At 57.9% G+C, this 20,252-nt stretch overlaps 8 protein-coding genes across 8 annotated transcripts; 3 read left to right on the top strand and 5 right to left on the bottom strand.

Annotated features, from left to right (window-relative positions):
* Nucleotides 1-929: 929 nt before the first annotated feature.
* Nucleotides 930-2,617, bottom strand: PG998_006581 (uncharacterized protein; the record flags this gene model as incomplete). Its single annotated transcript, XM_066873397.1, has 2 exons — nt 930-2,456; nt 2,525-2,617. 2 exons carry the CDS (start codon nt 2,615-2,617, stop codon nt 930-932), a joined length of 1,620 nt encoding a protein of 539 aa, XP_066729342.1.
* Nucleotides 2,618-2,971: 354 nt separating this feature from the next.
* Nucleotides 2,972-3,729, bottom strand: PG998_006582 (glycoside hydrolase family 61 protein; the record flags this gene model as incomplete). Its single annotated transcript, XM_066873398.1, has 2 exons — nt 2,972-3,609; nt 3,678-3,729. 2 exons carry the CDS (start codon nt 3,727-3,729, stop codon nt 2,972-2,974), a joined length of 690 nt encoding a protein of 229 aa, XP_066729343.1.
* A 2,822-nt stretch (nt 3,730-6,551) lies between these two features.
* Nucleotides 6,552-7,457, top strand: PG998_006583 (uncharacterized protein; the record flags this gene model as incomplete). The annotated part of the gene is made up of 2 exons (XM_066873399.1): nt 6,552-7,137; nt 7,231-7,457. The coding sequence occupies 2 exons, from the start codon at nt 6,552-6,554 to the stop codon at nt 7,455-7,457; spliced, it is 813 nt and encodes a 270-aa protein (XP_066729344.1).
* Nucleotides 7,458-7,973: 516 nt separating this feature from the next.
* PG998_006584 (mitochondrial import protein 1) lies at nt 7,974-8,408 on the bottom strand (the record flags this gene model as incomplete). The annotated part of the gene is made up of 2 exons (XM_066873400.1): nt 7,974-8,081; nt 8,133-8,408. The coding sequence occupies 2 exons, from the start codon at nt 8,406-8,408 to the stop codon at nt 7,974-7,976; spliced, it is 384 nt and encodes a 127-aa protein (XP_066729345.1).
* Nucleotides 8,409-9,006: 598 nt separating this feature from the next.
* PG998_006585 (UBX domain-containing protein 1) lies at nt 9,007-10,358 on the top strand (the record flags this gene model as incomplete). The annotated part of the gene is made up of 3 exons (XM_066873401.1): nt 9,007-9,485; nt 9,558-9,702; nt 9,723-10,358. The coding sequence occupies 3 exons, from the start codon at nt 9,007-9,009 to the stop codon at nt 10,356-10,358; spliced, it is 1,260 nt and encodes a 419-aa protein (XP_066729346.1).
* Nucleotides 10,359-11,077: 719 nt separating this feature from the next.
* Nucleotides 11,078-11,784, bottom strand: PG998_006586 (uncharacterized protein; the record flags this gene model as incomplete). The annotated part of the gene is made up of 3 exons (XM_066873402.1): nt 11,078-11,417; nt 11,485-11,621; nt 11,674-11,784. The coding sequence occupies 3 exons, from the start codon at nt 11,782-11,784 to the stop codon at nt 11,078-11,080; spliced, it is 588 nt and encodes a 195-aa protein (XP_066729347.1).
* Nucleotides 11,785-13,453: 1,669 nt separating this feature from the next.
* On the bottom strand, nt 13,454-17,628 carry PG998_006587 (Gtr1/RagA G protein; the record flags this gene model as incomplete). Its single annotated transcript, XM_066873403.1, has 7 exons — nt 13,454-13,600; nt 13,664-14,402; nt 14,474-14,915; nt 15,888-16,398; nt 16,703-16,953; nt 17,017-17,372; nt 17,438-17,628. The coding sequence occupies 7 exons, from the start codon at nt 17,626-17,628 to the stop codon at nt 13,454-13,456; spliced, it is 2,637 nt and encodes an 878-aa protein (XP_066729348.1).
* Nucleotides 17,629-19,545: 1,917 nt separating this feature from the next.
* PG998_006588 (uncharacterized protein) lies at nt 19,546-20,235 on the top strand (the record flags this gene model as incomplete). Its single annotated transcript, XM_066873404.1, has 1 exon — nt 19,546-20,235. One exon carries the CDS (start codon nt 19,546-19,548, stop codon nt 20,233-20,235), a length of 690 nt encoding a protein of 229 aa, XP_066729349.1.
* Between the last annotated feature and the right edge of the window lie 17 nt (nt 20,236-20,252).

Genomic DNA, 20,252 nt, shown 5'->3' on the forward strand with positions numbered 1-20,252 from the left:
GACTGACTTCTGACTGAGTGTCTGTCTTACCAGGAACACACAATGCAGTCAATGTAACTGTGCCATACAGACCATCCGTAGGCGAGTGGATGCGCGCCAACAATAGGATGGGCGCATCCGGTGCCGGTCGGGTCTGGAAGCGGTTGGCCAAGTTCCCCGTCCGTCCTATTAGGACGTCGGCCAGTCCAATCACCAGCCCGCAAAGGCGCGGATCGTGGACTACCGCCCCTCCCCATGGCGCGCGAACGCTAACAAAAAAGCTAGCTCGTGCAGCCGCGCTTGAGCAGAAAGCGATGGTCCAGTTGCTTCGATGGCGCGCCAAGCCCACCGGGCTGAAAAAGATGGCGCGAAGCAAAAAGTCAGGAAAAGTCATGTATGTAGATGTAGTAGGCTGGCCAAGCTGACTGACTGACTGACCCTGCTGGACCACAAGCTGATGCCACTTGTTGTGGGGGTGGACGGGGGGCTTATTCTTATTGGAAGTGCGCGGCGCACACACGCACACACGGACACCGATCAATACGATAGACACACAGACAGTGGACGAAGGGTCGATTATTGCATGGGGCAAGTGGGCAAGCGAGTACAGAATAGATATAGGCATGTAAATATAGGCCAGCATTCTCAATCCATTGATTTATCTGTCCACCCATATCGTACGATGCTTCCTCCCGCCAGGCAGAAGAAATGGCAGCTGTACACGGAGGCCAATAGGGATTGGAGCTTGTAGTATTGTGTCAGTTCTAAGTATGGTACATATTTACATGGCTTCCGCATCAGCTAGTCAGATAGCACGGCCTTCGAGTAGGAGGAGACGCAGCGCATGCCGACAGGAAACTCGTGGCTGGGCGTGTCTCTTAGTATACAGAGCATCTCATCATTGCCAACGGGCGGGACGAGACGGGGCAGTCGCCGGTATAGAAGGAAGCCTAGGCCTTGGGCTGCTTCCGGCGGCGGCGCTGCTCTTCGAGTCTCCGGAGAGACTTCTCCTTCTCCTCGGCCGCCCTCCTCGCCTCGTACTCGGCCGCCTTCTTGCGGGCGATGCCCTTCTCGCCGCCGCTGTAGTCCTTGATGGCATTCGTGAGACCGTCGGTGGCGCCCTGCATCTGCTTTGAGGCGCTGCTCATGAGACCCTTGAGTCCAGCCGGCGAGGCGGGCGCGGGTGCGTCGGTGGGCCGCGTGGGCGCTTGGTAGGCGATGCCCATCCGCTGCTGCTGGCTGACCGTCATGGGCTGGGCCGTCAGAGGGGGCAGGTCGCACATGGATCGAATGGCGGGCTGGAGCAAGACCCAGTTTTGCCCGGTAGACAGGGCGCTGAAGGCGAAGAAGAACAGCTGGAGGGCCGAGGGCAGCCACATGGTGCACAGGAACATGAAGGGCGTCATGCCCCACAGGAAGAACTTGGCCATGGACTCGGACTGCGGCGTCTTGTTCAGGGTGGTCTGTTGCTGGTACTTGAACATGAAGACGGTCATGAAGGCGGTGCTGAGGGGCAGCATGTAGGTGGGGTCGTAGACGCTCAGGTCGGTGATCCAGGACAGGCCTCCGGTCTCCAGGCTGGGCACGGGCAGGGCGGCCATGGCACGCAGCAGGCGGAACATGCCGTAACTGAGCGGGACGGCGATCATGGGCGGTAAGATGGCCTTGATGGTGGAGGTGCCTGCGGCTTTCTGGAGTTGCAGCATGGTGCCGCGGTGCTTCATGACGCCGGCCTGGTCCTGCTGGGACACGGCGAACTTGAACTCGTCCTGGGCCTGGATGAACTTGGGGTCCCGGGCCACGATCTGCATGCGCCCGCTGTACTTGGCACCGGCGATGCTGGGCCAGACCATGACGAGTCGGATGATAAGAGCGGCGGCCGTGATGGAGCCCCACCAGGGCAGGCCGGCCGTGACGTAGAGATGTTCGACCAGCCACTCGCACATGGCGGTCGGGCCCCAGCCGAAGTCCAGGCCCAGCTCCTTGAGGAAGCCGATCTGTTCGGGCATGTCGAGGATGCTCTGGATGCCGAGCTCGTCGAAGCCGTCGGGCAGGATGGAGGAGAAGGTAGAGTCGGGGGTGGCGGCGGCGGCGGGCAGTTCCGTCGTCGTGGCAGCGGACGTCGCGTCGGGGGCAGGGGCGACGGCCGGGGCGGCTGGCGTGGTCTCGGCGGGCGAGGGCTTCGGGGCGAAGGGAGCGTTCGCCGCGGAGGGGGCATCCCAGAAGGAAGTGGCCGAGGACGACGTCGGGGTGGCTTCGGACGCGGGCTGCTTGGAGCCCGAGGAGAAGGGCCACAGGGACAGCGCGCGTGCGGCGCCGGCTCGCTGGGAGAAGGCGTTGGGCGAGAGCTTCATCGAGGATAGGCGCGGCATGCCGCTGACCTGGCCGCGCAGGCTGCCGGAGGGCTTGGGCGACGCAGAGCCGAGTTTTCGCAATTGGGAGAATTGTCGGCTCGAGGATGCCAGGGAAGAAGCGAGCTAGATTGAAGAAAGGTTGCCAATGTCAGCCCATTGGCACAGCCAAAGGTGTCATGTCCGGAATTCACCTTCGTATTTCCATTCCTCGTAGCAGCCAGGCCGTGCCGCAGCATCAGAGCTGGGCTGGGGCTGGAGCCGGAAAGAGCTCGGGCGGGCAACATGTCGACTGACTACCGGTACACAGAAGAAGGGAGGGGATCAAAATGGTCGGCCGCCCGTGGTCGCCAGCGTGGTAGAAGTCTTGCAAAAGCTTCAATTGCGACACACGTCCGATTCATTTTCTTCCTTCTGTCTCTGCGCCTTTGGGGATTTTTTGGGGACCGCATTCTTTAGCGTATCAGCCCGGTCCGAAAGGTGGGGCAGCCACGACCACTACAATTCATTTTCACTTTCATGCACCAATGGAAATCAATTATCATCAATCATCAAAACTGTCGATAGATCATCTATATGTACCAGAAACCACTATATACAATGCTCTCATAAAAGAATGTCCCTTGGAGGTCTCGTTGCCACTAGCAGGTCATGACGGCCGGGCCGGGGTTGGTGTAGCTGGTCGGCAGAGGGTAGTACAGGTTGATCTCGATGCCGGGGTCGGTGGCCTTGTAGGCACCGGGCAGGGCGACGCCGGCGGGGGTCTTGGTGCCGCTGCTGGTGATGTTGAGCTGGGCGCAGGCCAGGTAGAACTGGGCGCCGCCGGCCTGGCCCGCCGAGTGCAGGCCGATGTGCTCGACGCGCAGCAGGTACGCGCCCTCGGCCACGCACGTCGGGATCTTGACCGTCGTCGTCGTCAGCTTGTCCGACGGCCACGACAGCCCGTTGACGTTGGTGCCGAACTTGGGCCCGTCCTGGTAGATCTTGAACCACACGTTGCCCTTGCCGTCGAACGACTCGGCCGTCTGGCCCGCCGGCGCCTTGGCCAGGTAGTACGCCATCGGGCCTGGGTGCTGGATGTCCGGGTCGATGGTGAAGCCGACCGTGTCGCCCGCGCTGACCGACATGGTCTTGGCGCCCTGGTTGCCGCTGGCGTAGCACGTCATCAGGGGCGACGTGACATCTTGCACGGGGCCGTGGGACTGGAAGTTCTCCGTCTTGCGCACGTACTCCCAGTCACCCGTCTTCTCGCCGTTGTGGATCAGGGCGGGGAAAGTGTCTGGTTGCGTGGACGGTGGTCAGTCATGGGACAAGACCCTTCAGTTTTCTTCTCTACGAGCAACTTACAGTGAGCGGAGGCGGCCGAGGCCAGGAGGATGGCAGCAGCGACGGACTTCATGGTGAGTGGATGAGGAACGATGGACTCGGGTAGAGAGGCGGAAGACAGTCGGTTGGTCGGACTGAGTGAGGAGCGAGGGAATCAAACCTCTAGTGAAGGGACATCACGCCCAGTTATATACTCGGATCCTGGGGAGCGACAATGCGTTACGACCCCTCCTGCCTCCCCCTTATCGACATGTCCCTCCTTGCAGCTCCCTGGCCGTTGGGCCGCGATCCGAAGCTTGGCTGTTCGTAGCATGGCCACGCGCCACCATGTCAGATTCATAGCATGCGATGCATTGCTGCGGTGTAGGCCCGAATGCTCAGACTGGATTAGATATCCAAGTGGCCACTGGGGACGCCCGCATCGAGTGAAGAATAGATTAACTCCCACGCTTAACCCCAGACCACGGTGGGGTGCGTTTGCGGCAAGACCGTCGTCAGGATTGGTCCAAAACCCGATTCTGATCTGGCAAAGCCAGCCGGATGGGCGAATCAGTCGATCCGGAGTCTTTTACTTGGCACACTCATCAGCTTTAAGGGGGTGCGCATACATTTGTGTGATCCATCACTCCCCAGCCTGGCAGGACCTTCTTCTTCTTCGGAGGTTCGCCCGGATCTCCATGTCGAGTTTACGGGCGAAGAACCAGAATAAGGAAACATACGATGGGTCTCTCCCGTTTCAACAGCCCAAGTCAGCCCAGGCGCGCATTCTGCAGTTTGTATGGTGACCATTCGACTGCGCGGCAGAGGCAGCATGGCGGCGGCCCCCCCAGGGGAAACGATCGGCAGTCCCAGGCGCTAACGGCACACGTGCATGAAAACAACGACGACCACCCTGGCCTTAGCGCCCATGATTATTTCCCTTTTGGGTAGACACGGAGGATGGCATCGCGAGCCATCCAAGAGCCAAGTTTAGATTCCGCCTATGGCGAGTTGTTAACCATGCTTTTTGTCGGTCCGTTTTGCCAAGACATCCCACCTGCGTTCTTCTTGCATTGAGCATCGAAGAACAAGGAAGAGATCGACGTCATTGAAGGCCCGTGGAGCTGGTTCTCCGAAAGTTCTATTCCCGGAGAAGAGATGCCAAGAATCCCATGCCCCTCGAGATCACAATCCTCTGATCTGCCCGGATGAGCCCTCGATTTCTCCCACTTGCTGAGACTGCCCAGGCCTGCAAGGGGTAGCTGGCGCTTATGGAGAAAAGATTGACCGTTCCATCGGCTTCCAGCAGTCACGGTTCATGGAGAGACGAGCCGTTGAGCCGCAAGTGCCCCTGCACCTTTTGTTTCACTCCACATTCCCATCTGATGACGGCGATATGCCGGTGACTTACATCGTGAACTCCATAGTGCACCTTTTCCCACGAACAGATTCGTAGTGGCCCAAGAAGCAGCATCGCCAACCAGCAGATACGTCTGGTGCCGTCTGCAACTGAAGACTTGGTAGCAATTATTTAGAAATTCCAACACCACGTGAAAAATCGATGTGTGTGACATATCTGGACGTAGTGTTCCATACCTCCCCGCTCCCAACCCGGTAATCCACGGACATATCTTCTGAACGCCGCGTCGGTTACGGCACGTCTTCGGGCCAGATAGACACGGAAGCTCCCCTAACGGATAGACTTTGCAATCTGCCATTACTAAGGGATCGAGACCAAGCCCAGGGCTTGGTACTGATCAACTATGGAAGTTACGTGCTACAGGACTTTCGTGCTTACTTGAGCCGAAACGATACCACACCTGATAACGAGCGGTTCTCCCAATGAGGAAATATCGCAAGAGGCAACTCAGAACCATAGAGATAGAGATATGCGAGTACCAGGCTGAGAGATAGGAAGACGGCGAAAATAATTCCCACGTAACAGAGTGCCTGAGGTGGCAAATACGTCTCACCACATTCTACTCAGAGTTGTACGGAAGGAAGCCGGAACAGCACGCGCTGATAGCCGATTTCGATATGCTACGATTCAAACCATGCGGAGTGTGTGATCGACGACCAAATGTCCAGTTGATACTTGATTACAAGTGAAGATCAATGATTGGATAACGAGTATGATATACCATTGTTACTGCAATGAAAGCTCCGTCGTGAGTGCTGGTATCTGGGTACAGTCCTCCGGGGACGCCCCTTCATCACACAAGCAGCAGGACTTCTCCAAGTTCAAGAAGAACATGAGTCCTGCTACAAAACGGCATTTGTAGTGAGTTGTTGAATTCCCCTCGGCCAGAAAATACCCCAGCATTATCACACCTGTAAGTCCGCTGTCAGCAATGCCGAGGGGAAGCATAGATCACACCAGCTGTTCTAAACATTCCGGGTTTGATGATATGGCCAGAGGCACCGCAGAAACAAGCTGGATAAACTCTTGACAAGTTCACACGTTTTATATCAGCCCTACCAATGTCACTCTAGTTTATAGGGCGTGGTGCACTGTCATCGCAAAAGTCGCAGCAGTAGTGTTTGCGTCCCCTTTGCCTAAACACCACACAGACACTGACGACTATGCCGGCCCTCCTATCAAACAACAATGAAAACACGGTCGAAGCCCGTGCGTCATGGAGAGCACGACAAATACACGAACCTGGTTGCATTTAGGACACAAGGAACTGGTAAGAACCGTGGTTTCAGAATAGAGTTGATCTTCCGAGTTTGGGGTTCTGCACACTCAGGGGCATGCCGTTAAGATCAGTAGTCAAGTCCGTTCGTTGGGGGCAGCGTGATTGAGTCCTACATAATGATCTGAACGGCCTCTGAGTTTGGGGTCATTCGCATCGAGGTGAAAAGTCTGCAACCGCGAGGCGCACTGTCCGCCATGACAAAGACCTCTTGGTGAATATGACAACAACGCAAAGCGAAACAGCTCGCGATGAAGGGGAGATGGACGGATCCATACCAACTACAACCTACTTGGCGGAGCCCAAAGTCAGGTACGGGGGAGGGAAGCTGGGCTGGGAGAGGCGCGAGGGCTTCCGCCAATCCCATGCAAAGAGAGACGACGACGTGTCGAAGGATGACATCGAGTTTGAAACTAGGCACCTCACGATATCGATTGATCGAAGCCAAACACCTCCCATCCCAGGCAGCATGTCTACGATACCTCTTCTACTAAGTTCCGCCGCCGTCTCTTCACCCAGGAGTACTACAACTCCTACCACCACGACCCAACACGCTCGATTCACCGTCACACCAACACCAGAAACGACGGCGGCGACGACGACGACGAGTTCAGGGAGGCCGCGCTTCTTCGCCAGCGGAAGACCGCATCCAGGGGGCAACCGAGGCAGCGCCAACAACTTCTTCCGAACCCACGGCCCTCCGTTCCGGCCGCCTCCGACCCTACCCGTATTCGCCATCACGTTGATCGTCATCGGCGCAGTCTTCGTGCTGCTCGGGGCGATCGCGACCATCTTTTGCTGCAGAGGTGCGTTTCGGCCTTTTGCACCCCCTTTTCTTTCCTCAGGGTTTCCTTGAATGGCGACGATCGGAGAATGGTGCTGACGTTACCCGTGTACAGCATCAGCTAGGCGAAGAAAGCAGAATAGCAGTCACGACACTAGGAACGCGAAGATGTCGTCGATTGACGACGATGGCGAGTCGCTGGCGCCGGTGTCGGTGAGAAAGCTTCCGATCACCAAGCTGCCGGAGCTCGAGGGGACGCCACGGACCGAGTCTCGTTACGGGCCGCTTGCGCCTGTCGTTCCCGAGCTCCACGGTCACCAGCGGCCGTCTGAACTGAGATAGCGTCGGCGTGGTCAATGGGAATTTGGGAAATTCCATGATGCTAACGAGTTTCGCGGAATGCCGGGACGTCCAGGTAGTCCGATGTCACCGTTGGACAGGATAATGCAGCGGCAGGGCACGGTAACGGACTTGGGACTTTCCAATGTGTATTTCAATACCGATGACAGACAGCTCTAGCGTTCTTACCCATGCTTGCTTCGAGATAGCCGTGTTTGCCATGTTCCCACAGGTGCAGGGCTTGATAGCAGGGCCCAACAGGCGAGCACCAAGCAGCACGAGTGTGCCGTCGCCAGTAGTCCATCCAGCCTTGGGTGCAGCTGCAATAATGTGGCACAGCCCGCGGGACTTGCAGCATGATGAAATGGGGGTATATACAGGCAGAGGACTTTGCTGACTCGAAGCCTTTCTATGATTTATATGTACATGATGCGCTTATGGTAATGTGGACCTCCCCGCGAACCAAGTCTCTGCGTCTGTTCTTCCAAGTATGTTTTTTCTTGCGGGTTGCTTCGGGGCTCATTCGAGGCTCGTCATGTCGTGCAAATCGGGGATCGGTCTCGGCTTGTCGCGAACCTCGACTCCGGGGCCAATGGAGTGCACCTGCCTCCTCGACAGGGGGAATACCTAGAGAAGAAGATTAGCACACAAATGACAGTTGGCGGGAATGCGACCAACCTTTGTGCCTCCCCAGCCCAGACGATAGGCGGCCTCGTGGGCAAACAGCTCTCCGAAGCCCAGCATCATGCCGTTGATGAAGGGCAGGACCAGGTTTATGGCGGCACCGCGGACCAGGCCCCAGACGGTGGGAGGCTTGTAGAGGATGAGGGGCGAGGAGGACGAGTTGGTTTCGGGCGACGGGGAGAGGTCGTCGCCGGCCGAATAGTGCTCGCTGTCCGAGTGGATGGTGACGCCGGACTCGGCCATGTGGGCGATGTGGTCTTCGGACGACATGGTGTGTGTGGGCGTGTGTTTGTGTTTGCTGGGACGGAAGAAGTGTGGTGGTTCTGGAGATGTTGACGTGCTGGATGTCGACTCATCCAAGTCACGACGACAGCTCTGACCTCACTTGTGGAAGCAGCTGGCAGGCTGGATGGATTGTGTGTGTCGGGCAAGCTGATTGGCTGGTGGTCCACTGCAGGTTGTTTAGTGGTCCACTGCAGCCAGCGCAGCAAGTACCTGTTCAACGTACCTAAGATTCCAGTGAGGACCCATTGCGGTGGGGTCGCTAGTCCGTTGACGTCGTCTGCTAGAGCTGCCTGGCAATGGCAATCGGGGCCTGGATTGGATTCCATCATCAGCTACGCCATTACCTGCGTATCAAACAATTAATTGCCCGACTGATTGATAGGTCTTCCCGAAGAAAAATCACTACCTCGTTTTGGCCCGGGTCGCACTTTCCGACTTTCCCCCAAGCTGCAAACTTCGTCTGTTTGCCTAAAGCTCACGTCTTCAGACAACCCCACCACCATTCCTCCCTTCACCTTCCTCGCCACCTCAACACCTCTCACAACCGCACCGACAACTCACTACCATCGCGACAACACCCATCATGGCCGACCACGACGCCCTGGCGCTCCAGCTGCTGGAGTTCGTGCCCAATGCCACACCCGAACAAGCTACCCAGTACCTGTCGGCTCACAACTGGGACCTGGACTCGGCCGCCGCCTCCTTGATGGCCGACATGGAAGAGGGCGAAGACAACGCCGCCGCCCCCGAATCCTCCTCCGCCTCCCAAGCTGCGCCCCCGGGCTACACGGGTCCGAGAACCCTCGACGGCCGGCCTGCACCCCAAGCCGCTTCGTCTTCGCGCTCGAAACCCGCTGCTAAGAAGAAGGGCCTGGCCACCCTCAGTTCTCTGGGCGGAGGTAACGATCACGACGACGACGATAGCGACGACGACGATGACGACGACGACCCGCGACGCACATATGCCGGTGGCGAGAAGAGTGGTTTGGCCCTCCAAGATCCCAACCAAGGACGCCCCGACCCCAAGAGCATCATCAACGACCTGCTCGCCAAGGCCAAATCGTGAGTAACGGCGCACCCAGCGTGTTTTCTCCTTCTTCTTATTTCTCGGCTGACCCTACTCTTTCTACCTAGACAAGCACGCCGACCCGAAGCAGAGTCGCCCGCCGGCCCCTCGACCCCCAGCACTTTCAGCGGCTCGGGCCAGACGCTGGGAGGCGAGGGCGTGGCCAGCCGCACCATCCCCGACCCGTCGGCCGCCGGCCGCTCCCCGCAGGAGGTGCCGCCGGCCGCAGCCAGCCCGCGGCCAGCAACGGCCCGGTCCAAGAGCGCGTGCTCCACCTGTGGCGCGACGGCTTCAGCATCGATGACGGCCCGCTGCGGCGCTTCGACGACCCCGAGAACGCCGACGCGCTGCGCATGATCCAGCAGGGCCGCGCCCCCGTCCACCTCATGAACGTCCGCTACGACGAGCCGCTCGACGTCAAGCTGCAGCAGCACGAGGAGAACTTCCGCCAGCTGCCCAAGGTGTACAAGCCCTTTGGCGGCGAGGGCCGACGGCTGGGCAGTCCCGTCCCCGGCGACGGCGGTGCTACAGCAACTGCGTCCGCCACGACTCCCGCTGCTGCTGCCGCTGCCTCCTCGTCCGCACCACCTACGTCGTCAAGCGCCGTCTCCGTCGACGACTCGCAGCCGACCATCTCGATCCGCATCCAGATGCCCGACGGCACGCGTCTGCCCGCCCGCTTCAACACGACCCACACGGTCAACGACGTGTACGACTTCATTGTCCGCTCCTCGCCCGAGCTGCAGGCCGGCGGATGGGTCCTGGCCACCACCTTCCCCAACAAGGACCACACCGACAAGTCGCTCGTCCTCGGCGACATGGCCGAGTTCAAGAAGGGCGGCACGGCCATGGTCAAGCGCAGTACTTGATTCTGTACCTGCTCGGATGGATGAGGATGACACATGTACAATTGCATGAAATGGGAAAATAATGATTGGCGACGAAGTGATGGTTACTCACTTCCTACATAGACAGTTTAGACAGCCCATGTTAGGCCAGTCCGGCATGGCTGTGCCTCTGCCCGAATACAGTGGTGGAATAAGCACAATAACTTACGTTGGTCTTCTGTATCGAGTGTATGTCATATCAGATGATCCGGCGAATAGATTACTCAGACCCCAGCTAATCAAACAAGCCACCGAATATACTCAATTGAACACCCAAGCCGGCTGATGAATAATGAGTTGAATATACTAGAAGTACTCGTTTGCAGAAGTACGGTACGGCAAGCATCGCTTTCGCCATCATGGGTATCCCCGCATCCCGAAAGCCAGCCGGATTGACCAGGCTGTTTGATCGCCACGCGCAAAGGGCCTCAACGTACGAGGAGCGAGTTGCACTTGTTTGCCATGATGATATTTCAATATTCAAATGCCGATGGGCCTTCTAGCTTAACGACTAATACGTGCTGACTCGGGGTCCAATCCCCAAATCTTGATAAATATTTACAGAAGAATTTGCACCAACGGAAGGAGGAGGAGGAGCCGAGAGTGCGAGGAGCCTAGCTGCTGCTTGGAGTCCGCGGCGCCGCTCTTCTTATCTTTGTCCTCTTTGCCGCCGTCTCCCCCCTTGCCCCCTCCCCCTGGCTTCAGCAGGTGTTGAGCATGGAGGTCAGGGCGGCCTTCTCGGCGCTGGTGACGGTGAGCTCCCAGTGGGCCTTGACCTGGACCCAGGAGCGGGCGTAGACGCAGTAGAAGGAGGCCAGCGGGGGCTTCCAGGCGTCGGGGGACTTGTCGCTCTTGGAGCTGTTGACGCTGTCGGTGACGGCCCAGAGCTGGGGGCGGTCGACGTCGTTGGCGAACTCGCGGCGCTTGTCCGTGGTCCACTGGTCGGCGCCCGAGATCCACGCGTTCTTGAGGGGCACCATGTGGTCGATGTCGAGGTCCGACGCCTGCGTCCACGAGCCGCCGTCGTAGGGGCTCTCCCCACTTCCCCGACGACGACGTGCAGTCGTCGTTCAGCTTGATGCTCGACGCGTCCCGCTTCAGCACGTACTCGCGCGTGTTGCACGTGCCGCTGATGGTGATCCAGGTGGGGAACAGGGTGCGCTTGTAGCCGGCGGGGTCGGCGCCGGTGCGCACCTTGAGGCCGGCGAGCTGCGTCTTGGCCGCCGAGGCGCTGGGGATGCCGGGCTGGTAGATGGGGGTTAGCGTAGCCCGCCTGACGACAGGGACGATTACTTACAGGAGAGGGCATGGGCATGGGGACGGGCTCCGCCACGGGGGAGGCGACGGGGGCGGCCAGGACGGCGCATCCCGACGACAGGAGGCCGGCGGCGATGGTGGAGAACTTCATGATGAAGATGGTGACGACGACGAAGATGTGGAAAAAGAGGGGATGTCAGGAGTTCCTAGAGAGCCGGAGGGTTCCTGGTTCTTCAACGAATGTAGACGGAAGGGCTTTATATATACTGTTTCTCATGTCAGCCAACGCCCAGTCATGTGCGTGTCCCGTCTTGTCTCTCATCGCCGTGTCCGGGGGTCCAGTGGTGGTGGAGGCTTGGAGAAAGCTTACTTGCTTTGGCACCTTCTCAGTTCAGCTCGGTATGCCGGGCGAAGATACGACGACCAATCACACTTCGGACGTGGAGGGTGGCTGTTCAGCTTAGGAGAGGCGGGAGAGTCTGACAAAAGCGAACGAACTGCCGAACGCTCTTCTGTTCTGCAGGGCCGGGCGCATCTCTACGTCTATATATATGTACATATTAGTATTCTATATTCTATATATGCGCGACAGGTGCCCAGGCGGCCAAGACGACGGGCGGGCTTATCGTATGGTACGGTAGTATCGGGTGCCCGGTAGTGGTTCTCGCAGCCCGCGCTTGCAGACGATAGGGAGATAGGGAGGGAAGGTGGGTTTGGTCTATTGGTGGTGTGCTGGTTTCACTTCGCCCGCCTTGCACACCACGTCCTCCACTGCCCAACCAAGTGCATTGAATCAGGAAATAAATAGTCCGGTGGTTTTACGTGTACATCGTTGCATCGTCTCGATTAGGAGGGTGTTTGTTACGGGGCCGTGACAACGTCTTCGCCTGCATTGCACGCCAATCTCTCGTGCGAGGGGCCGTAGTCGGCCGACGAGAGGTTGAGTGGCAGACAGGAACAGTGAAATGAAAGGAGGGCCGGGTGGGAATGGCAGACACAGCCAATAGCAGAGGCATTAAGCTAGTAAGTAGAGATCGACACAGCCCACAGCCCGGATCTCGGGCCACATCCATCCACATCTCTGCCAGTGTGTTGTCGAGTGGACACTCCCAAGACTCTTGCTGCCCATAACCTGCCTATTGGGGGAACCTACGCGATCCTGTCAAGGCCGAGAGTAGTAAGTCGTGTCTTCGCTACCCACCCCGTCCGCCAATCGCTCCCAAGCTTCCCTTCAATTGCCGACCTTGTACGGCGAATAAGCCAATGACGGGCTGCACTGGGGAAACGTTGCCTTGGCCGTCTTGTTGTTACCTACACTTGACAACCTATCACCAATGTAGAAACACAACCGGATTAATTGGTTGAACCTTATATTAGTAGTCTTCAATTACGTCCTCGTTAATATACGTATGTACCTATCACGGGGTTTTATCTGTCTTGAGACAACAATGTAGCCACCACAGCCAATCAACAGCATCGCCGCGGCGCTATTGCGTGACGACCTGCCCATCCGGGGCTCGGTCAAGGTCGCCAGTACAGTATCATGGTGTTGCTACATGTCGCCTGCACATTGAGACCTCGATCAAATTCCGAGCCCAGCAACCACCACGTGGGCTGGTTTGGGCCACGACCTGTAGACAGCGGACCACGAGGAACCTGAGCACGTGGACATTGCTGTTCGCCCGCCGCGATGCGCAGTAGCAGGGGCAGGCAGAGGGAAAAGAGACCCTTACTATGGGGCCGGGGGTATCCAGCGCTCCTCGGGAAGCTTCGCAGCAGTTATCAAAACACCCGCTTGTCCGCATGGCGACGTCTGTTCATCACATAGCACTGCTCTGCCCGGCGGCAGAGATGGGACCGTCCAGGAACTTGAAGCTCTCCCGCGCAATCTGGCAGTTCAGCTTGGCCGAGTTGAACCGCGCCTCGCCCGGCGGCAGGATGACCATCAAGTAGGTATTCGTGGTGAACTGTATGGTGATTAGGAGGTGTCTGCCCATGCCAAAAGAGGGTGTAAAACAAGAAGAACGTACCTTGAGGCAGAAGATGGAGAAGCGCCCGCCGGCCTTGTGCTCCATCAGGGTGAACTGCTCGGCGTTGCGCGGGGTGCCGGTGAAGCGGCTGATGCTCTGCTTGAAGTGCTTGAGGATGTTGGAGATGCGCTCCTGGCGGTCCGTGGTGGGGTTGTTCTGGCCCTCGTCCGAGGTCCAGCTGGAGACGACGAGGAAGCTGGTGCGCTCGAAGAGGAGCAGCTCCTCGGCCTCGACGAGGACGCCCAGGGCGGCCAGCTGCGACTCGATGACGGACAGGTTGGGCACGAGGTCGTGGATGATGCTGGCCCAGGCCTTGTAGAGGGACTGGTCCCAGATGGAGGTGGCGAAGGGCGTGAGGTCGACGTCGCCGGTGAAGTTGGAGCTCTGGATGAACTCGGCCGTCTTCTGGCGCACCAGCTTGACGCGGTCCATGAAGACGGCCTCGCGCACCTGCGTCATGATCAGGTCCATCTTGTGGATCAGCACGTAGACCTTGGCCGTGGGCGAGAACTGCGTCAGGGCCGCCATGATGGAGACGTAGGTGGCCATGTCGCGGTCGACGTCCCGAGACTCTATGTCGAAGACGTAGATCAGCACGCCGACGTTCGAAAAGACGTGGACGCGCTGCTGCGAGAGGTAGTTCTCCATGAAGGCCTCCTGGCCGCCGCAATCCCACAGATTAAGTGTAAGGTTGCCCAGGAACTTGACATGGGAAAGGTCGATGTCGATGGTCGCACCGCTGTGGCCCGGCTCGTGTGGTCAGCATGTTGGCAGCTCGTCTCTCTTTCTCTCCCTCCCTCCTCCACTTACAGTCGCCGCGTGTCTCTCGCAATGTAGTTGCTGAATATGATGCTCCGCATGCTGGACTTGCCGGAGCCGCTCTTGCCCATGAGGAGGACCTTCTTCTTCTTGGGCTTCTTGACCTCGTTCCGGACATCGCTCCCCGTGGCGCCCAACGTCGGGGTCGAGGCTTCGAGGTCTGCCATGGCGACAGCCTCTCGGTCTCTCGGTCTCTCCTGGTCCTGCGAGGTATCCCTTCCCGAAACCACTGCCTTTTTGTACGATTCAATGGGCGCAAAGGGGGGAGGGGTCGGGTGCGCAGCGCGGGGGATGCGGGCGCGTCGCTTGAGTCGGGGAGTGCTTAGTGAGCAAGGAGGGACCGGCCGTCGGGGAGGGTGGCGGGCGAGCTCGGTGTCGTCAATGGAGCAGTAGATATCGCCAATCACGTCCGCTTTGCCCAGGTGTGATCGCGCTCGTCGGATGGTCGGTCACCTTCGTCGTTGTCGTTGTCGCTGGCTGGGGGCAGAGGTTCATCCGTAATTGGAGCTGGTGCAATGAAGGCGATTGCGCTGGCTGGGCTGGGCTGGCTGGCGGGTGTGGCAGTTTAGATTACACACGCTACCCGGTCCCCTACCAACTAAACTTTAGTGCATCGACAACCCACTCACCACTGAGCCACTGAACCACTAACTAGCCTGTGAATGAAAACAAAATTCGGAGCAATTCCGCTCGCATGACGTCACGTGCTCTTTTAACAATTGAGATGCCTCGCTTTTTCGATGATGAGCCCGATGGTATGTTGGTTGGTTGGCACGCAAGTAAACAATGGCGGCGCTGAAGATACAGGCTGCCAGTATCTACCTGAAACATATCAACTTGGAAAACACGGGTAGAAAAGAAGCCAGGGCCTCAGCATCACACCGTTAGAGAAGAGCTGTCCAAAATCGAGAAAGCAGTTTGGTCTTTCTTCCCCTTGACTGCTTATGGTACACCAAGTCTTTCATATCCCATGCCGCCGTCGCCTATTGCCTAAGCTGAGTGCACCTAGATGGCGAGCCACTTGCAAAGCTTGGTTCCATACTCCTTGGTCGGGGTGTCGTACGGCACGCCTCTGTCCCTGAGCTCATCCAGCAAGGGCTTGACAAGGGTGTTTATCTCGGAGGACTCCGGTTGCTCTAGTTTCGGGTATCGTCTTGGATGTGGCCGCCAGAACTACCGCGAATGCCGGCGGCCCGCCACCCTTGAGAGCCTAGAAGAGATGGGGATTCGAGTCTGCACTCGCGGTTACGTATTTGCCGTTCGCCGCAATAGATTAAGTAAGTAAGTTGATAGTAATGGTATAAGATATAAATATTATACTAATTACTAAATGAGATTAACACCGCCTCGCTAGCAGCAACCGTGAATGTTCCACCTTGCAGCTTTGACGAAAGCTCATCTCCACGAATCTCTCCATCAGGGTGCACTGTCTTGCCCGCCCAGGTGATACCTTCTTTTGCCGTTATACTTGGCGCCGTCAGCCGCCGAATTTCTGCCTCCCCCGTTCGCGACAGGGTCTCGCCAGGGAATTCAAGTTGAGCCGTGATACTCGGCCGTGCCCCGGTGCCGTTGTACTGCTGCATGTTGACGACCACGACGTGCTCCAGCCGGGCAGGTCGGGCGCCGCTGGCCATCTGGTAGACGCCGTACGCGGATAAAACTGTCTCGGAATGCAGAAGGCGGACCTGCTTGTCCCCGCCCCGGATGGCCTCGGCTACAAACAGGTGGCCATAGTACAAAGGTCGGGGTCCAGGCGCCGTGGTCCCGTTCTGGCGCGGCTGCCAGGCCGAGTAGCGGTATCCGACGCCCGAGTGGTAATAGAGCCGGGAGACGTTCAGGCTGGCGGCGTATAACGAGTAGTCGACGGACCACAGGGCAGAAGCGAATACGTCAGACACGTTGGCCTGACCTTGGCACTGATGACGGGTCAGAAACCGTCAGTACGATGGACTGAATCTCTTCAAGGGTTACTATCAAGGAAGGCAGGCAACGAACCGCAATGGAATTGGTTTCCCCGATATGGAACTGGATCCCGAGTTCAGCTGCGTAAGCCGACTGGTCGGCGTAGAAGTCCATATATTCACCAATCACGGTGTGATTCAAAATATTATCCAGCGTCGGCGGGATATTGCGGCAAGCAGCGCCGAAGTACTAAGGAGGTGGCGATGGTCAGCGATGCATTCATGAAACAGATCAGAGGAGTAGCCACCAAAGACGGACCTGGTGACCAGAGTAGCTTTTGACTTTGCCCGACTTAAGGATGCCGCCGTCGGCCAGAGAACGAAACGTCCAGCTTGTGTCGTTGCGGATAGTCCCAGGCGCCACGAATGCGCCCACCTGGAATAGAGGGCCTGCTTCGTCTGCGGCTGCTGCGCCAATGCCCTCGGTGCTGATGGCGTCGGCGCGACTGAGCCACTCCTTGATGTATTCCTGGACATTCCAGGTGGATTCATTTCGGTCAACAGGGAACGCTGCGGTTCACGTGTTAGCGGGCGAAGCTGTTAGTGCAAAAATGCAGAGGCAGGATGTCCAACCATCAAATTCATTGCCTATCTCAAAGGCATACAAGCTCGAGTTCAGCTTGCTAAATATCTCGACGGCCTCGGATATGGTTTCGGAATTCCCAGACTCTCCCGAGTTGAAGGTCAATCCAACTGTGTACTGAGTACTGAGTGGGAAGTTTTTGAACAAGTCCAGCCACGAGGGCCCCCAAGTCAGAGAAGATGGCTGGTCTGCGCCCGGGGTCGTGAAATTCAGGACAATGGCCTCTGTCTGCGACGGCACGAATGTCGCGTGGTTAGCCGTCGTGCCGCCTATTCGCACTTCTGGGTACGCGCCCGTGATGTCGGCCAGATTCTGGAGCATGCGCGCCGACAGCGCGTTCGGCTTCCTGGTGGCAGGAGACGAGACCTTGAGTCAGCAGAGCAGACGGTAAGTAGATAGCGCGTCACATACGAGGCTTCTCCGGTAAAGTCATGGAAGTTCGCGAACTCAATCGAGTAGGAGACAAGCGCAGGATCTACAGTCCTGGCCCCTGGCGGTGGTGCCGGTGGTACATCCAATACCCAAGGCGCCGCCCCGGAATCCGCCTTAACGAGACATGGGGACAGCAGAAACGCGCATGGCAGACCTGAAAGGAGCTTCATGGCGCCGGATGAACAGCAGCGTAGCGGCGAGATGGCGGGTGAAGCCGAGTGGTCCACGTCCGCTACCCTCTTCTATATAACATTACGGCGAGACGGTGCGATGCTGGGGTGCCAAGATAGAGGAGCCGACAGGACAGAGGTCTGAGGAGAAATGGAAGGTGGAGGTCGGGAATAGCCCAATCCCTCCAAATTCCGTGTAAACAAGCAGGGCTCTCGGAAGCGGCATGAATGCGGAGGCGGGGCCGGGGGAAATGCATGCATGGCACATGGGTCACGGAGGAGCCGTAAGGAAAGTCTACCATCAATGCTAGTGTCCACGCCGGATTTCGCTGTTCTGTCTTTGCTCACAGTCACATCTGCGATTCCGAACGCTTCATATACTCGTCGCCCGTCTCTGCCTCGAGCGAGGTATCGGCACGCCAATTCGGATCAGTTCGCCGACAAAGAACCGCTCTTATTGGGAGCGAAGACTGTCTCTACTAGAACACTTATACGCCCTTCTTGACTTTTGCAGCAGGTGGGAAGCTCAAGCGAGTCATGCTCTACATCCACGGCGGTGAATATCCCAGTGCTTCGGGTTCAGACGTTGCATTCGACGGTGTATGGTAACACTCATTTGGTGGCGACCCGGATCACGTCACCGTATTTGGCCAGAGCGCTGGGGCGAAGGCATTCGAGCGCTTTTGCAGTCACTGTCCGCCACTTCCTCGAGTGTGGGCGCATTGGACTCTATCAGTGGCTGACCAAAAGCAACTTACCAAGACCGTGAAGTGTAGTCAGGCGCAGGTTCTTGTCGCGAGCGAAGTCAACGCCGGCTTGGACGTGTCACTCCGACCTGGCCAGTGTGCCATAGACGCCGTGGAAGCCCAGCGTCATGTTCAAGCTGGGCCACGCTGTGCAACATACTGCCATGTCTCGTTGGCGAACCGATTGAGAGCCACATTGCACCGGGAGGCATCGTACGTCGGGACAGAGCCTAGAGGCCCATCGAAGCTGTGGATGATGCATTACTTGTCGCCCATCTTGACACAATGATACCCGGGATTCCAACGGATCATAGCAGACTACTCCGGGGGGTATGTCGGCTGCAAGGTTTCCGCCAACACTTGTGTTGAGAGCTGCCCATTCGCATTCACGTGGATTCGGCGAGAAGATGAACGGCGTCCAAGTCGCAAGGTGCCGAGCCTCGGCAAGACTGCCATCTAGCTAGCACTTTGCGCTAGGAGGGAAATAACGTGAGGGGAGCGGAAGGCTCGGGTTCGCGTGAGCCACCCGCGCCACCGCGGCCCCCGGTCACGTGCCCGTACGTTTTCTTTATTATACTACTGGACTAGATTGAGTAGCAATCGCTAAGGGCTGCATCTCGAAGAACATTTATGAGACGATGAACATTCGCTGTATTAGGTAATGCCAATGCGATGGGCAATTCGGCAGCTCTTGGCGACGGATGGTGGCTAGTCTAGCTAGTCTATATTGAGGTAAAGTTAAGCATGTTTCTACCGCTGTTAGGCCCCGGCGTTGAAACTTGTTACAGGCACTCTGCACTGATGGTTGGTGGAGGAAGAGGCCCTGATCGCCCGGAGCTTTGGGCTTGGCGACAACTGCAGCCGGAACTCCCAAGCATTCTGAGCACCCGTCTTCGTTCCTAGTTTGCTAGTTTCACGATACCATGTTTTGGCACTTATAAAACCTCGAGGGCCGTCCATCCAAGCCTCCAGTTCGCCGTCTCCACCGATCCCGAAATTTACCAGCCCAACTTTAAATCCATTAGAGACGACATTTTCGCCACCCCGTCGCTGTTTCACCTTGTTGTAAAGATTTTGTCACTATAAAATGCTGAAGTTCTTCCCGCGATCACTTCGCTTCAGCCCATTATCCGTTCAAAAGCCCAGAACATCACCCTTTCACTCCGCCAGCATGTCTATACAATTCCGCGAGGGCACCGAGGCAGATGCCGGTGCCGTCACCAGTGTTTTCACCGACTCCTTCAGCGATGACGCCATCAACCAGCGGGTCTTCCCGGCCAACTCCAAGCAATCCCAGGCCAACGTGAAAGAATGGCTCGGCGCCGGCTTGAAGGATCCTCACTCTCGCTATATGCTGGCCATCAACGACTCCTTAACCGGCGACGATGCCGTCGTCGCCCTGGCCAAGTGGGTCGCCCCGTCTGCGCCGCCCAAGGCCCCGGAGGCCGCGGACTGGCCTTCCAAAACGGACTGGCCCGAGGGCGCCGATGCCGCGCTCGGCGTGGAGTTCTTCGGCACGCTCGAGAAGAAGCACAAGGAGCACATGGGCGCCCGGCCGCACTGGTACCTCGAGCTCCTGGCGGTGCGCAAAAGCTACCACGGCAAGGGCCTGGGCAAGCAGTTGCTGAACTGGGGGCTGGAGCGCGCCGACCAGGACGGCGTCGAGGCCTACCTCCAGGCCAGCCCGGCCGGTGCCCCTCTGTACCGGAAGTGCGGATTCGAGGACATCGAGTCCTACCACGTCAGCAAGGTGGATTACACCGAGATCTTCATGAAAAAGACAGCCCCGGCCAAAGCCCGCCGCTTCCCTGTGAGAAGCCACCGGATCGATGTCGACAGTTTGTCAAAACAAATTCTCTAGCGCAGCGCTGTCATCGA

The sequence above is a fragment of the Apiospora kogelbergensis genome (assembly GCF_038363985.1).
Source record: "Apiospora kogelbergensis strain CBS 113332 chromosome Unknown utg000005l_segment0_segment0, whole genome shotgun sequence".
Lineage (NCBI taxonomy): Eukaryota > Fungi > Ascomycota > Sordariomycetes > Amphisphaeriales > Apiosporaceae > Apiospora > Apiospora kogelbergensis.